The sequence below is a fragment of the Etheostoma spectabile genome, chromosome 21, assembly GCF_008692095.1.
Source record: "Etheostoma spectabile isolate EspeVRDwgs_2016 chromosome 21, UIUC_Espe_1.0, whole genome shotgun sequence".
Classification (NCBI taxonomy): domain Eukaryota; kingdom Metazoa; phylum Chordata; class Actinopteri; order Perciformes; family Percidae; genus Etheostoma; species Etheostoma spectabile.
The window spans coordinates 3,809,552-3,827,510 of NC_045753.1; the positions used below are offsets into that span (position 1 = coordinate 3,809,552).

Consider the following 17,959-nt stretch of genomic DNA (forward strand, 5'->3'; position numbering starts at 1 on the left):
CTAGCGCCAGCCAAACAGGGGAAATGGAGGTCTGGTGTGTTTTTACATGGATAAACCCCGAGAGCTCAGACCCAGGACCCTACTGTGTGAGGCTGAAACGTCTCCCGCACACAGCAAATGTAAACATCCTGATCTGACATCCGACCACGCACAAGCTTTATTTAGAAGCATGTGAGACTATGCATCGTGTGTGTTAAGATATCCTGGGTTACAGTGGGGTCATTGACGCACTATTCAGAAACTGCGGCGTATTTAGTTAGTCCAGACATAAGATTGACTGTCTGAGCGTCCAAAACTGTTTAACACCCCATAAAACGCACTAAGTCAAACCTTAAAAAGTACTGATCTTTGTGTCACGAAGTTACCACTCTGTCTCTTACTCTACACTAGGGCTGTCAACAAATATTCTAAATTTGAATATGAATTTCATTTGTAAAAGAAAACGGCACCACCGCCGGTGTCTGCCTTGCACGTTCTAGGGTGGGCCTGGGCCACTGCACCCAAAACATTATATACAATATTCAGTTATTATTTATTTTGCAATGTGGAGGTAAGTAGATCTTTTAAACTTAATGTTGTAGCTATGTCTCCGATTGTCATGGTTAGCCCTCTTATGAACATAATGCCCAAAAAATAGTTAATCAAATATACTCAAAGCTATGTGTTTTCTTTAAGGAATATTCTGACGTCATTTGGCCGCAATATATCTCCGAGTCAAAGATTATCGTGTTGAAACTTTGATTTGTTATTCTGTTGAAACATTAATATTTTCATGATTCCATTACCATTTTATAAGTGTCTTTGTTATTAACTTTAAAATAAACAATTCAACTGACTGCGTTTTTTTTTTTTAAACGCCAACATCAACAAGATATTCCCGAGACCACGTTGCTATTAAAAGTATTCATAAGCAACTGTTTTACCAAGGGTAAAGGGTGCTGTAAAGTGTCTATCATAGACTGTGTATTAATGGACAAAGCAGCCGGTTTGGCAAAATGCTGCAAGTGCAGAAGTGCCTTAAATATGCATTCTATCTGAATTCCAGCAGGGGGCAACACATGCAGTTGCAAAACTTGATTTATTACCTCAGTAAACATTTTTATAATGAGTTTATGGTCTCAATCGCTAGTTTTAAGTCTTCTGCAACACAGAATGATGTTCATTTCTTGACTTACGGTCTATTTAATTTTAATATCGGCGATAAAGCGAGAGGTGTTTTAGGGCGTGGCTATGATGGGATTGACAATGAAAGTGTGTGACGTATGGTATGCAAGGGCTCCTCCCTCACTCCTCCCTCATCTAAAATCCTCACAGCCGCAATCAGGATCGCCGCGCCCATAACAGCAAGCTCAACAACTCATATCAGATCTACTCACCAACGGGGGACGTTTTACAGTCAATGGTGTCTATCGCCATGAGTAACACTCTGTTGAGCTTTAATTAAATGTAATCTTTTTGGTTGCCTTGAGCACCATAAAAAGTTTTTAGGGCTGCCCACTGAAAGGTGAATTTTCGAATCCTTTTTTTCAGTCCGCGTGAGCGCTCCTTGCTTTCACGCTTTCTTTGGGGTGAAATCATTCCACTACGCTAATCCATCCCGTCCGCTCGGTAAAGAGATCAGCGACGGGCAGCTGCAGAACCAGACCCAGAGTGAGCTGCCAGAGGAAGAGAAGCATTGCCTGGTCAGGCTCCGATATAATGCATCTTCTGCCCTCTGCTTTAAATGGTGAATTTACGGCTCACAGGAGAATACTGCCCTTTGTTTGATATCTAGTGTAAATAACTGTGTACGTCATTTTACTGGATTGCCTATTAGCCAAATGCTTTGAGTGAATTTAACTTAGGCTTTTATTGTGATGGGTAAATGGAAGAGTAAAGCTGTAATATTATACGCTGCCACGTCAATATGGGAGTTGATAAAAGTACAGTGGTGTGAAAAAGTGTTTGCCCCCTTCCTCATTTCCTGTTCCTTTGCATGTTTGTCACACTTAAGTGTTTCGGAACATCAAACCAATTTAAACAATAGTCAAGGACAACACAAGTAAACACAAAATGCAATTTGTAAATGAAGGTGTTTATTATTAAAGGTGAAAAAAATCCAAACCATCATGGCCCTGTGTGAAAAAGTGATTGCCCCCTAAACCTAATAACTGGTTGGGCCACCTTTAGCAGCAACAACTGCAACCAAGCGTTTGCGATAACGTGCAATGAGGCTTTTACAGCCTCCTGGAGGAATTTTGGCCCACTCATCTTTGCAGAATTGTCCTAATTCAGTTACATTAGAGGGTTTTCGAGCATGAACGGCTTTTAAGGTCATACCACAACATCTCAATAGGATTCAGGTTGCAGGACTTTGGCTAGGCCACTCAAAGTCTTCGTTTTGTTTTTCTTTAGCCATTCGGTGTGGACTTGCTGGTGTGTTTAGGATCTTGTCCTGCTGCAGAACCCAAGTTGTTTCAGCTTGGTACACGGACAGGGTGGTCGGACATTCTCCTTCAGGATCTTTGGGAGACAGCAGAATTTATAGTTCCTTTTTTCACTGTAAGTCTTCCAGGTCCTGAAGCAGCCAAAAAAAAGCCCCAGACCATCACACTCCCCCACCATATTTTACTGTTGGTATAATGTTCTTTTTTTGAAATGCAGTGTCCTTCTATGCCAGATATACTTGGACACACACTTCCAAAGAGTTCCACTTTTGTCTCATCGGTCCACAGAATGTGTCCCCCAAAAATCTTGGGGATCATCAAGATGTGTTGTGGAGAAATTGAGACGAGCTTTGATGTTGGTTTTTTCTCAGCAGGGTTTTCCCCCCTTGGAACTCTGCCATGCAGGCATTTTTGCCCCGTCTTTTCCTGATGGTGGAGGCATGAACGCTGACCTTAACTAGGCAAGTGAGGCCGCAGTTCTTTGGACGTTGTTGTGGGGTCTTTTGTGACTCTTGGATGAGTCGTCGCTGCGCTCTTGGGGTAATTTTGGGGGGGCCGGCCACTCCCCGGGAAGGTTCACCACTGTTCCATGTCTTCGCCATTGTGGATAATGGCTTCACTGTGGTTCGCTGGATTCCCAAAGCTTTGGAAATGGCTTTATAACCCTTTCCAGACTGATCTCAATACTTTCTTTCTCAATTGTTCCTGAATTTCTTTGGTCTCTGCATGATGTGTAGTTTTAAGGATCTTCTGGTGGCCTTACTGTTCAAGGCAGCTCCTATTTAGTGATGCCTTGATTGTGAACAGTTGTGGCAATAATCAGGCCTGGTGTGGCTAGAGAAATTGAACTCAGGCGTGGACAACCACAGTTATAGATGTTTTAACAAGGGGGGCAATCACTTTTTCACACAGGGCCATGATGGTTTGGATTTTTTTTCACCTTAATAATAAACACCTTCATTTACAAATTGCATTTTGTGTTTACTTGTGTTGTCCTTGACTATTGTTAAATTGTTTGATGTTCCGAACATTTAAGTGTGACAAACATGCAAAGGAAACAGGAAATGAGGAAGGGGCAAACACTTTTTCACACCACTGTATGTTGGCCATCTTGGTTCACACTGGGCTTAATTACTGTTTTGTCACCTAAAACCCCCCAAAAAGTTATTAATTAAATAACACTTTTAATAAAAAGAAAAGTGTTGTTTTTACCTCCATCTTCTTGGCCAAATGCCATTAGGGGTAAGTGAGGATATATGTACTGTGTTTCAGTTAGTTGGGTGAATTGACCCTTTATCATGACAAAGTACGAAAGACCACGCCTCAAGGTTTATTCCTGACTTTGTGACTAGTCCTTTTACAAAATAAAGTCAAGGTCTGCTTACTAACTTTTTCCCAGAGCTTTCAACAACATTTTACCGTCTCCACCTATAAATGAAGTTTAACAACTTTATTCATGGAGTTGTCCCACATAAGAGATATGTCAGCACAACTGAGCCAACAACTCGATTTTCTGCTGAGGCGCAAAAAAGAAGAAGCAAGAAGTAGACTTAAAGTAGAGTTAAAATGACTTAAGTCAAATAATTGAAATGTTATGTCGGCAACTGTTTTTCTGAAAAAGTAGGAATTAAAATGAAACCGTTAGTAGAAACAGCCAAAAGAAATGGCATCAGACCCAAATTAAGCTCATAGCTAAAATAATCAAATTGATAACTGTATTCAAAAGTTAAAGTGTTAAGAAATTACATTTTTATATTTATATTAAATGGTTAGATCATAAGCACATTGAGCTAAAACCAGAGGAACTCATTTCAGAGGAGAATAGGCATATATATGATGATGTGGTGTATAAGAATCTGATGACTTCTGTTGATTTTTTTGGGCTTATTTAACGTTCCAGTTACTCAAAGTTGTACAAGTGATGAAAACTCCAACAAAATGGGTTCCTCGAAACACGACCACTACAGAGCCAATGACCACATAAACCTATGGGTTAGTTTTCATGCAACACAGAAGAAAAGTGGCTCACAGAACAAAGAGCAAGAGTAGGGTAAGCGAGGTTAGGAAGGGGAGTGGGGTTTGGGGAAAGAGGAGGAGGTGGGGGGGGGGGGGATCTGGGAATGCCACAAAGGAACACAAGGTATCACAGATGAGGACGGCAAGGACAAGGAGCGCTTCCACCTTCAGGTTTTCCAGGTCTTTCTCGTATTTCAGCCGTAGAGTCGTAATATCTCCCTGCTCTTCGCGCCGTCTCATCTCTTGGGTCATGACTGAGACTTGGACGACCAGCTCTTGAATGCGCTCCTTCAGGGTGGACGTCTGGGCCGAGGCGGGATGTGGCGGTCTGTCCTCGTCAGGGTTCGCCGGACTCATCATGCCTCTCAGCTCTTCCCTTTCCCGGTCAAACCTCTCCATGAGGTCTGTCCTTTCCATCTCGTGCTGCTTCTTCAGATTCTCCACGCAGTTTTTCAGCACGTCGATCTCTTTCACGTTTTCTTCTGAACAGACACGCAGTGTTTCACTGGCCACGGCGATTTCCTGCCTCAACTTTTCAGCTTCCTGCTCGTAGCTGTCTTTGACCTCTTGTAGTTCCTTCCTATGCCTGGCTATCATGTCATGCTCAGTGTATTTGTCCAATGAGTCTGTGGGCCCCCCATCGGACTGGATCAAAGTTTTTGGCCCTGTGGCAGTTTTCAAAGAAGTCTCAGATAGATTCTGAAGATCTGGCAGTTTGGACTCAAGATCTCTGATGGCTTCTCTCAATTTAGGACAATTTAAACAATCCAAGCTACCGATCTGAACTTCTCTCTGTTTTTGCTTTAATTCTTTCTCATGTTGGACTTTCAGCCTAGTGATTACATAAGACACGTAGGCTTCTTTAAGAGCATCGAACAGATGTCCAGAGGACTGTTTCAGTTCTTGACCAAAATCAAAGCTTGTTAGAGCCAAAGACACAAGCTGGTCATCTTTGGCCAAGTTCACACTGGAAGCGATCTGCTTCAAACCATTTGATCTTGCCTCCAAGTTCTCAATTAACTCTTTGAGAATGAGATCATTTGTTTCATTGTCAAGCCATCTGTACATGGCTGCAAAATCTTGCTCTGTCACAACCTCTCTCTCAACTTCTGCTCGTGGACAAGTTCTCCTAGTCAAGAGCATTAAGTGCTTCTGTGCCATCATCTGTTGTGCCACATGTCTTTCACAGCTGTGTCTTTTTTCCTCTGTTTTGATTTTAGATGATCCCAACAGCTGGCTCCAGAACTCGCCCTCAATTACCAACCTCATGTCCAACTGACTCACACAGAGTGGTTCTTCTTTCGAATAACCGAATAAAGTGCTTTTTAAATCACTGAGCATTTTCTCTACATTAACATCTACCTTTGCCAACATCTCCAAAACCTGCTTAATCGCCTCGGACCTCATCTCAATCTCTTCTACTACTTGCTTTATAAGTCCTTTGTCATTAACATGCTTCTCTCCTGCCTCAACACACTCGCTCAGTGTCCTTTCAACACTGGCTGTGTTTATTTCTAACTTCTCTTGTGACGTTCTAATTTTGTTTTCTGCTTCCCTTAGCTTCTCTCTACTGACTTCCTCAGATTCATGGTTAAGTGTGATATGTTCACTGTTCCTGGCTTCTAGTTCTAAACAGCGTTGCTCTGTAGACTGTAGCCTTGCCTCCATCTCAAATAATTTTGCTTGTGAGGCTTCAAGTAGCTCTTTTAGTTGCTCTGGGTGTAACTCCTTGTCCTCATAATCTGTGTGAAAGCCTAGACCTTTCAGCGTGGCCTCTTTCAACTGCAGCTTCTTCTCAGTATCTTTCAGGCTGTTGCCAAGCTCCTCTAATGTAATTAGAGCTTCATGAAGCCTCAAGGATTTCTCATTCAGCTCCCTCTCGTAATACTCCCTGTCTATGGCGTTGGCCTCGTTTTCAGCCAGCTCAGCCTTCAGTCTTTTCATCTCTTCCATGACCAGATGATGTTGTTTTTCGCCCTGCTGGTTGATCAGCTCAACTTTTAGTCTGTCAATTTCTCTGTCGGCCTCAGTGAGTTGATTCACTATCTCCTGACAACGTTGCTTCAATGCCCCGTTTTCACTAGTTAAAAGTTTAACCCTGTGAGAGAGCACTGCGTTCGACGCCTCATTCGTCTCCGAATGGTTTTCAATTTCTGAGAGTGGGCCGTAGGGGCTTTTTAGGCTTTCACAACTTTGCTTCTGAACCTTCCCCACCAAATCCTCCATGGTTGGAAGACGGGCTTCGTACTCACGGATGCTTTCTCCTGCCCTGGCTAAACTCTTCTTTAATGTTTCATTTTCTATCTCCTGCTGGTAATTCCAGGTCTCCAAGAGCTTCTGTAGTTGATGTTTCTCTGCCCTCTCTTGATTACAACCATGGAATTTCAATAATTTTGCGAGCTCCTTTAGGGACAGAGGTTGACCAGCTATCAAGTGTTCAAGTTCTTGAATTGACTCTGTACTGTCCTGGAGCAGGAGGCTAACTGTTTTTTGGACAGCTTCAGTGGGAGGGTCTTCCGGAATGGATAGATTTGGGGGTTCAGAAAAGTAAGGTTCCTTGATGGGGAGGTGAGAAAGCGAAAGGCCAAGCTGTGCCTGCATGTTGCGCTTTTTCAGCTCCTGCAGCTTTAGGAGCTCTCTGGTCTCCTGGTACTTCTTTGTTAAACTCTGTGCTTGAGAACTAACCAGTTCGGGCCTCTTCGTCTGGGGCGTCACATCAGCCTCCAGACCCAAAGGGTGCTCCAGCTTGGAAAAGGGGACCAGACAGTTGGTTAACACACAGCAGGGGAGACACACAGCTTGCTAATAATCTTCAACGTTAACTACCAATCATTTTCCTCATTCAAAAAGTGACATTACAAAATGATTTCCCATATAAATCACAAATTATGTAAATTAACAGTGGTTTAAAACAAATTCAAATTACCTTAAGTTTTAATGGTTTGAATTCAAAGCAAATGAAAGAGATTAAATGGCCAGGGTTAGTTAACCACAACAGAGCATGCACATTAAATGGTTAAGGTTTTTTCACGTGGTAAGTAAGGCGATATTAGTTTCAGCTAGATGGTTCACATTTAGATGGAAGGCATTCCAGGTCCTTAAAACACATTTTCTTCATTCTCTGGTCCAAGCTCATGTCTTGCACCAAAACAATTGTTTTCTGAGTGGCGAAAGTGAATATTATCAGACTAAAATCTAATGTCCATTCATATTTTCAAACTTTTTCAATAATTCATTGTAAGTCATTTAACTATTCAATTTCTCAAAAAAAAAACAAGACAATTGCGTACACTATAATCTAAAAATCACAGCAAAACTTAACTGAACTCAACCGTAACTGATTCATCTCTAAAAGTAATCATTCAGCCTCAAAACCATTCATACATCTACATACAAGCACAGACATTCCATCAAACATATTTAACAATATTAGTTAAAAGAACAACAAATGGATGGTCCGTAGCAGTTAATAGATGATGAGAATCTGGCATCCATGCATTTAATTAGAAAACAAGCAAAGAAGTTATCAATCATATCTGTTGAGCCAAACATTTTAGCAAGTAAAGCTTACGTGCCAGTGACCATGGAGGGTACAATCACTCTAAATTCAAAAAATACAGTGATCAACTATTTTCAGCCAAGCTGCAAGAATTAATCAATTACTTGTCAACAATTAAATAAATCGTCCACTATTTTCATTCAAAAACTCTCAGATTCCCGCTTCCAGCTCGGATTTGTAGTTTCTTCACTCCTCTATGACAGTAAACTGAATATCTTTGAGTTGAGGACAAACCAAGACCCTTGAGGATGTCATTGGACATTTTTGCACCATTATCTGACCTTTTATAGACCAAACAACTAACCGATTTATGACAGATTAATCGACAATGAAAATGTTTTAGTTACAGCCTTACAAAGAATAAGGCTAACGTTAAATTACCAAGTATATAAATGCTACGAAGTGCAATGGACACATTGTTCCTTACAGCGTTCTCAGCAAGGTGTTTGAAACAGAGAAAGCGGACCCTGGACAAAACGAGATAAACAATTACTTAATAAATAAAAGTTACCCTTTTGTGAACAATTTTAATTGACGGTAAAGGTAAGCACACTCGGCAAGCAAGAGAACGCGCATCTTGACCATTATTGACGATTGGACAAACAGTGCACTTTGTCTAAAATGCCTACAACTGATTTGTCAAAAACATCTATTTTCAATTCAGTGTGATATGTAGCTCAGTCCAGCTCACGGCAACTTGAGAAAAGCAGATGACCAACACAAAAACAATTGCTGACAAAGCCCCAAGCTGCGATTCCTAGCTCAAACCTTGATTTGCGCCATTCCACGTCCAGTTATTGTGCATTTAAAGTGCCCCCTAGCGGTCAATTTGAATGAGACTTGCAGTGTATGTGTGAGGTTGTTATGTTGACATTTCCTGGACGTTTTGTGTGGATTGGACATTTAGTCATTCAAAGCCTGATTGGTGTTACATCACTTGCAGTTTGTTTGCATTTATAGCGCCCCTTGGTGTTGAATTTGAAGAAACTTTTGAGGGAGTAGGAGGAGATCTCAAAATTGTGTTTTTCAAAAAATGTAAAATGGGGGAAAGTTTTCTTGGCAGACCTTGATGGTCCTTGAGCCTTTTCTGTAGAGCACATTAAGCTGCATCTGTGTGAGAAATTTCAAGTCAATTGGACTTACGTTGTGGGGGGCGTGGACTTTCAAAGTTTGCATTTTAAAGACTTAATTACACCGCCACCATGTGGCCAATTGGGTTCATATTTCTACAGAAGCATATGCACGCCATTTCCAGCTATTCCCCCTAAGTTTCATGTTTCTAGCTCATTTTAGCAAGGATTTATACTTTTATTAATCCCATCAAAAGAAATGTTCCCACTCTGTTAGAATACACATTATGCACGGGCCTGAAATACACATGCTCAGTACCTATACATGCACTAATGGAGAGATGTCAGCGTGAGGGGGCTGCAGCTGTCAATGGACAGGCACCCCGAGCAGTTAGGGATTCGGTGTCTCGCTCAAGAGCACCTTGGCAGTGCCCAGGGGGGGTGAACTGGCACCTCTCCAGCCACCACTCTACCACCAGACTTTGGTCCGTATGGGGGACTTATACCTGCGGCCCTCTGGTTCCCAACCCAACTCCCTACAGACTGAGCTACTGCCACCCAATAATGACATATGCTCCTCGCCTGTGTAACACATCATAATCTATCCCTTTCATCGCGCCTCTCTTTACTCATTGTCAGCTGCTCATATTGTTTGCCTTCTTCTCAAATACCAGGAAAGTGTCAGCAAGTTTCACTAGACTGTTTCCACAGCCTGACATTTGTTCACAACATTTGGTGCACTTGACAGTAAGTGAAGACTAACCTAACCAATTGAAAAATGAAACAATGTTGGAAGCCTGCTATGCCCTTAAGCACACCAAGTCCAACGATCTAAAGGTGTAAAAGTGCCCTAAGTCTCTTTGTAAAACACGAGGGGCGGGCAACAGTTTCAGAGTAGGAAGGGACTCACTTGCACTAACACGCATGCACAGCCACTTCATCTTTACATAGCAAATAGTTGTTTGCTGCAGAATTAATGCTCAAAATCTCATATGTAGAACCTTTACTTTTTTTTTTAGAAATTCTCTTTTTCATGTAGAGTGAAATAATCCTCAGAAAGTCACTTCATCAACCACAAAACTGGAGTTCCTTGGTCCAAAATGAACTGCTAGCATGAGTTCATAAATGACACAAAGATAGGAGATTAACTAGTAGAAGCCAATGTAGTAATAAGATGTGAATGTTTTTTTGGTTTTGGTTTTTACATGCAATGAACTCATGCAAAGGCACATATCTGTAGCCATTGTGTTGCTTTGGTGTCAGTTTGTTTGATGTTTTCTTACATTAAAATAAAACATGCAAAGAATGTTACAAAATGGAGGCGAAAACACTGCTCAATTGACAAATTGCAGAAAATCTAGAACAGGATGTCCCATCATAGCAGAGTCACATACAGAGCAATGCAGCGGCACACTGACACTAGAACTCACCGGAGAAATGTAACCTGCCCGGATGTCCTGCTCTCTTTCCAGAGCGATTCTCAGCTGGAGCTCCAGATCCTGCTTGTGCTTGTTTGAGTCAAGGAGCTGCTGGTGGCAGCTCTCCAACTGGGCCTTCAGGTCCTCTATCTGCAGGAGCACCGGGGGAAGATTTTGTATAGTTAAGAATTTAAAAGGTATCAACAATGTGAAATATTAAAGGCAGGTTTGGTAATGTTGAAGAGTTAGCCAAGATTTGAAAGTAGGACCTCCTTGGGGCTGCATCTAACCCCTGCCCCTGACCTCAGGACTCTCTTTTACACACACACACACACACACACACACGCACACCACTGTTGCAGAGCAGAGCAGCAAACCCGCCAATAGCGCACCAGGTAGATAAGCCAGTTTGTTCCCGCAAAATTTTGGAAGTGAAGCAGGAGAAGTAAACTTGTTTTAATTTTTGTGTCGCCCTGCACAGGAAAACTGGAACCAAGCCCAATGTGCTGTCGGGCTAAAAGAAAATGTAGTCCCGTTATGAGTGACTCCATTGCATTTTAGATCATGTACTGCTTATTGTTACCCTGATTTGCAATTTGCTGTGTGCGCACTTACTGCAGTTGATATTAAATAACTAAACATACCCCTTGTTTGTAATTCTCCAGTAGCTGCTCCAGCTCAACAGCCTCTCTGGATTGCGCTGTTGCGGGCAGAGGCACCCTCCTCTCCTCCCGTATGGGTGTCTTCTCAACCTGTTGCCAGTGTTGTTCGATCACCTCCTCCACCCTCTGCTGCCTCTCCAAAGACGTGGGAGCTAATGAATCGCTTTGTTCGACTCCCTCTCCACTCTCACAGTCTGTCCTCCCTGCTTCTTTAACGGCTGTTTGCTCCACTGGTGAGCTAGTCACAGACTCATACCTTTTCCGCCTCTCCTCTCTCCTCCGACTGCGCTCCAGCTCTACCAGGTCTAGCTGGAGACTCTCGGCCTCTTGAGCCCGCTGCTGAGCCAGAGCCTGAGCAATGGGTCTAAACTCTGCCCAGTCAAAGGTCTTAGAGCGGCCTTCTCTTCTGCGGTCACGTGCCCGGCTCTTTATGACACCTGGAGTGGATTCTCTCTCCACAGATGAGGCCTCAGAGGATAGAGAGTCCTGCGTGATGTCCGGCCTAAGCAGACCCTCGAAAGGAGAGGAGCCATGATCCTCAGTTGAGCTGAAAGGCAATAACAAATGCAGGCAATTAGGTTTTAGCTTCAAAATGCTCACTGTCCATTTCCCAAAAGATGGTCTCGATATCACAGACTCCTTAACCCCAATGTCCACTGGACGCGGTGTATTGCACCTGCCAGAGACAATCCGCTGCCATTGTGCTGAAGTCCAGCAGTGTTTTTTTTCCACTCAACTCAATTTTGCTGGGGAAACTTGTGTTGCGGAATTTACTTCTGAATACAGGGCGTGAAATTAGCGCTTGACTGGGGCCAGTAATCCCTCTGTTATGGCAAGCAGAACGCCTCATGCAGTTATCCCAACGGGCAAGTGAAAAATAAATGTGGTCCTGTGAGTGAGAGCTCAAGCTTACCTAGAAGTACAAAAAGGCCAGCATCAGCCGAGAGGCAGTGGGGAAACAGCATATAGAGACCGAACATTTTCACATCTAATTCACCGAGTTATATGTGAAAATGTTGTGGCCCTATATATTTCCCCACTGCCTCTTTGCCGCGGCTGGCCCCCAGCAGCTCACTTAGTTGTGTGTGCTAAGGCTATATCGGGCTGGGGTTCAATTTGATTCCGATCAGTGAGGTAAAATTACTTTTTTTTGAAGTCTGGTGGCTTTGAGGTGAGCATATAATGGCCGTTTCTTTTCAAGTCCAACGTTAACTCTGTAAATTAAGGGTTTGTTCGACCAAACCAGAATTGGTAATTGTTAAAACAGTTGAAAGACTAACCCAAGACTTTTTTGTCATTTGAATGAAGAGTGCTTTGATGAGTTAACAGGGGAATTGAACTAATCTCAGTCTGGTGACAGAGAGAAACTTTAGATTCAGAATGTGTCTGGTTGGATTTTTCTGTTGAGTAAGGAAAGTGGGTCTAAGAACATTTCCTTTTTTCCTCACAGTATAAAAACACCCACCTGCTGGGCCCGGATTCCCACTGACATTGACTCTCTCAAAACAATAGTGTTAGACTGTGTGAAGACGTGACGGAGCGGTGACGCCGTGTGCGGAGCCGTAACACAACATGATGCCAGTGGCAATGGGTTAATCATATTTCCAGCTTAAACCAGAGGTTGAATTATTAGTCGTTATGGTTAAGAAATGTGTGCAGCAGTGCTGACATAGTTGTACTGACCTTGCCACATCAGGGGCAGTGGAGGGTCTGACGTTCTTCATGACTGCCTGGATCCAGTTCCTGCGTATTCCTGCTGTCATGGCCGACAGAGTGTGCACTCCTTCCTGGGTCTAAACATTTAAAAGCACCATAAAATATAAACCCTGTTGTATTGTAATACAACTGACCTACATTAAATAATTCTTCATTTTCTGTTTTTGTTTAGAGGGTGTTTTGACAGTGTATGGCATGAGATGATATACATTTGGCTACTTTGCTATTTTGTTGTAGTAGCTATCCGTTCAATATTTTAAGGTGTTTCAGAGCCATTGGGGGACTGCTTTATTTGATTTTTCTATTCATATTTTTAAGAAATGTATTTGTCAGGTATTTCATATTTGAAGGATTGTCCAACATTTTTTATTCTAAAGCAACAAGAGAACATATGCGAAGAGAACATCAGGCAAAGGAGAGAGTTTTCCCTTCTGGAGAATAGTCTGTGTTGGCCAATAACTACGGAGGCAAAGCCAGGTGGGTTCCTAAGCTAGCGTTAATGGGATCTTAGAGTCCGAATCTCTTAAATTTCTTTTCCACCAAGGCAGTTCTGGTGCTGGTTCGGAGTCAGTGCGTAATATAAACAGGTTCTTTGCTTTTCCACACAAATAAACCTGGCTCTGGGTTCCAGCTCAGCACCAACTTAGCGCTGGTCTAGAGATGAGAACCGGTTACGTCAGGTGCCGGGGCGGGGTTACCATGATGTTCGAAAACAAACTTATGGCCGCCATTTTTTAGAACACTGGTCAGCTGTTAAACCACAGAGAGCTGTTAATGTTAGCTTTGGACATGGATGGGCAACCATAACGACCGAGGTCTGTGGAGGAAACCAACGGTCTGCTGGCTCTCCGGCTGGGGAAGATCCAGCTGGTTCCTAGATAACTGGCGAGTAGAACCAGCACCGAACTGGCAATAGCACCAGCCCAGAACCAGCACCTGGTTAGCCTTGGTGGAAGAGACACAGTAGTAAGAAGGCCACCCCGGGGCCCGCTGCTGACGGGCACAGTCCTCTCAGTATCTGCCTGAGCTCCGACTGCTGTCTGTCCGCGCTGTGGGCTGCGCTGCAGTCTATCACTAGTAAACTGAAACAGTTTCATAACCTGTGAAAACATCTCGTTGTCGCGTTAAATAGTAGTCAAATCCCGTGTTTTGGAACTATGGTTTTGACACCTGATGTGAGCCATGCAATAGTATGCATGAACACCACAGGCCACCGCTTTATCGGCATTGCCCAGACTCCCTGAACATGCTGGTTAGATTTGCAAATAATCCGTGGTGTACATGCATGCATGCCGAACCGTGTGATTGGTCGTAGTGTTAGCCAATTGCGTGCAGCGAGATATTGAAATGCACGCTTGGTGCCGCCCCTCGAGATGGGCGATGGATTTCCAGGCTACAAGTCTTACATTTTGTAATTTCATGAACAGTATGGTATTTACATTGCTATACTTGCAGCTAATGTATATGGAATTAAAAGCCATGTCCTCAATTGGACATCTAGCCAGTTGTGTTATCTGTATTATTGCACATTATCATATACTAATAATTTTCTGGTGTCTAGTACTGCTACCTTATCCCTTACACTACTACTGTATATTTAACGTCACCCTGCATGCTGTTTGGCTAATGGTGGGTTAATATTCCATCGTAGTCCAGAATAAGATTGTTATATCTATTCAAATGAAAAAGTATATCTATCTATCTATCTATCTATCTATCTATCTATCTATCTATCTACATACATACATACATATAACAAGAACATTTTATAGGAAAAACATCACAACCTTTATGAGAAGGCAAAGCCTCTTACATGTATTTGGAAACCATAGTTACGTTGAGCCTGGTATTCAGTGACATTGTAGCAAGTGGACAGGTCCATCTCACCATCCAGGTCAGAGGCCTGAGGTAAGACAAAGATGAGACACATGAAATAAAACTGTTTACCATAAAAAAAGCATTAAGATAAAAGGATATGCTTACCTCCTCTGCAATGGAATCCTTGTAGTATCTCAGGCTGTGATCCGTCAAAACAAACCAATATTTCTTCCACTACAACGTGTACAGGAACAAAAAGACAAAAAAGAGACTTCTGTAAAGCAGCCACTCACATCCACAGAGCATAATAATCTAATAAGATATACAAAAGTAGTAGTCACATATTGAATAAATCAATAAAACCTGCTCTATAATAGCACAGATTTTGCCCCTGTATATCATATTAAGATGTATTTGAAAGCCTTCAGGCTCCATCGTAGTCTTTTAAGTCAATTGAAGACACAACATCAAAGTGTGACCACAGCCCTGTAAAGGCCTGGGAATGTAAGACATTCAAGAGGGCTTTAGGTGGATAGCGCAGATGCTGTTTGACTTTCTTTTAAATTACTTTTTTTTTTTTCCATAAAGAAACTTTATAAAAATGCCAAAACTAAATGTCTATGTATTGCACCGTGTCAATATGTGTGGATGATTTGAAGGAAGATACAGATTTTCCTTGAACAAAACTAATGATTTCTTTTACTGTATTTGGCAATAAGATAACATTTTCATCTACTTTTAACAGACAAAGGCAGATTAACAGTTCATTAAGTACCTGGCTTTGCTCGTCCAGCTTTACCATCCAACCTTTCTTGAAGTTTAATAAATCCGGCTGGAAAAAAATAAATGTTGAAAACATTTAAAAAAAAAACACATCTGCAATGGGAAATAGTACAGAAAAAAAACTTTGGGTGTTAAATAACATGCAAAATGACATCAGAAGTAGGGGCGAAGAAAAAAAAAAAAATCAATACAGCATTGTATCGCGATATTTTTAGTGGCAATACTGTATCGAACACAGTCACCAAGTATGGATCTTTTATTATATACAATATGATTTGGTCAGTTTCAATAAAATTGAAGTGAAATGAACAAACAGAGAAATGTATCTTTTTAGATAAAACCGATGTTGACAAACTCTTTTCGGGGACATAATTTAAATTGGGAAAACTTAGAAGTTGGAAAAAAGGTACTAAATTGCAATATATCACAGAATATTGCAATATGTTTAAAAATCGCAACAATATTGTATTGTGTATCGTGTTTTTCGTGTATCGTAATGATATCGGGAGGGGTCTGGTGATTCCCACCCCTAATCAGAAGCAATCAAATACAAACCATTCTCCTTTTTGAAAGTGTTGCAGTAGATTACCACCACTTGCCTTCCAACATAGCAAAATAAAGCAGGCCACAACTTAGCCTGAAAAGCAGCCAGAAACAATTCCTAAATGACATACTGTATGCAATATGCCCAAATCAAGTACAAAATCATATTGTCCTTCAAAAAAAAAAAAAAAATGAAGAGCAGAAAAAAAACACATGCTCCCTCAGTCAGCTGAGGGTAAAAGTTAACCCTACCAATGGCTCAAAGACAAATTTAGAAGATATCATGTTGTCTAAATGCAGTCCACTGGCCAGGGGCAGTTTCTTTTTTTAAAGATTTGTCCGCCTGCTACTCCAGCTGACGAAGCAGTGCTTAATACTGTGATTCCACACGGTGACAGAAACACACACGTGAATGGTGACCTCAGGTTGCAGTGGCTGCGTTTATACGCTTGTTTCTCTGGCCGACAGATATATACACACACAACACAAAACGGGTGCAATGAATACACGCAGCAGGCAAAATCTGCACACAGAGGGAGCAGAATGAGGAGTATAACCTTGAGAGTAGAGAGAGAGAAGAGGGCAGCACTGCCCCTCGCAGCATGGAGGTTTGGCCTACAACATCCAGACCCTCGCACCACCACACCACGGCCAAAAAAACATGAGGAAAAACTCGTAATGCTGCAGTACATACTGTATCTGTGTCTCATACATGCTCCATTTCCTCCATTAGCAATGTCAAAGCTGTCATGCCTCTCTGCCCCAATAACCCAGCAACCTTTCTCCCAGCTGAAGGCCTAGAACTGATCCTGACCCAGGACCCTACAGCTTAGCAGAACGGGAAAGGCTTTGGCTGCAAGACCAGAGACACACTGAAACACACTGGCCTTCAGTGGGGAATTTAATAACCAATGTTGGTTATTGTCCAACCAATTAGAACAAATCTAAACCCAAACATTATCATGAGCTATATCAGCTGCATCTTGTTATATCAAACAATCTCCAATAAAAGTGAACTAGTTTGTGTGTAGCTGATATGCAGGTTTTCTCGCAGCATTGTGGGACACAACCAGCAGCCTGGTGTGTAGATTTTACTCTGGTGTAGAGCTGAAACGATCAGTTGATTATTTGTGTGACAAAAAAAAAAAATGTCTCAATTCCTTTAATTTTATTTTTTTCAAGCAGAAATGCCAAAACATGACCTTGCGGCCCAAAATCTGCTTTGTGTCTCACACACACGCACACACTTAACCGAAGCTGTTACCCTTTTGACCTCACAGAGGTATACGATTAATTTAGTCTCAAATGATGGGTTCTTCCTTCCATTCTCTCTCACACACACACGCACACACACACACACACACACACACTTAACCGAAGCTGTCACCCTTTTGACCTCACAGAGCAATACGATTAATGTAGTCTCAAATGATAGGTTCATTCTTCCACACACACACACACAGCTATCACCCTTTTGACCTCACAGAGGACTACGATTAATGTAGTCTCAAATGATGGGTTCATTCTTCCATTCACACACACACACACACACACACACACACACACACACACACACACACACACGAGAAGAGTATAAACTCACACACACCACACACACACACACACACACACACACACACACACACACACACACACACACACACACACACACACACACGAGAAGAGTATAAACTCACCGTCATGACGGACTCGGTGGTCCTTCTGTCCAGGGACTTGGTTCTCCTCAGAGGGGGCAGGGTGGAGGGAAAATCCAGACCCTGACCCACGTCATGCCTCTGCTCCTAAACAACACACACATGCACGTTTTTCTACATTGTTTTCATACCTGTGAAATGAGTTCTAATAAAAATATTCAAAATAAAATAGAAATACAAAAGCATGCCCTTTTTCTACGTGACCGTGTGGGACACAGAATCTAATTTGGTCG

At 42.2% G+C, this 17,959-nt stretch overlaps 1 protein-coding gene across 5 annotated transcripts in view; it reads right to left on the reverse strand.

The window, feature by feature from the left end:
* Positions 1-17,959, reverse strand: part of LOC116671232 (myosin phosphatase Rho interacting protein) — a 45,797-nt gene that overhangs the window by 7,395 nt on the left and 20,443 nt on the right. For 3 of the 5 annotated variants that reach the window (XM_032502314.1, XM_032502315.1, XM_032502316.1), the window contains exons 7-14: positions 17,709-17,813; positions 15,461-15,517; positions 14,851-14,919; positions 14,681-14,770; positions 12,835-12,944; positions 11,134-11,698; positions 10,502-10,639; positions 4,608-7,187 (exon numbers count right to left, since the gene is read on the reverse strand). In XM_032502314.1, coding sequence (XP_032358205.1) covers positions 4,608-7,187; positions 10,502-10,639; positions 11,134-11,698; positions 12,835-12,944; positions 14,681-14,770; positions 14,851-14,919; positions 15,461-15,517; positions 17,709-17,813 — 3,714 coding nt within the window. The remainder of the gene's footprint in view (positions 1-4,607; positions 7,188-10,501; positions 10,640-11,133; positions 11,699-12,834; positions 12,945-14,680; positions 14,771-14,850; positions 14,920-15,460; positions 15,518-17,708; positions 17,814-17,959) is intronic. The other 2 variants (XM_032502317.1, XM_032502318.1) reach the window with 2 other exon arrangements.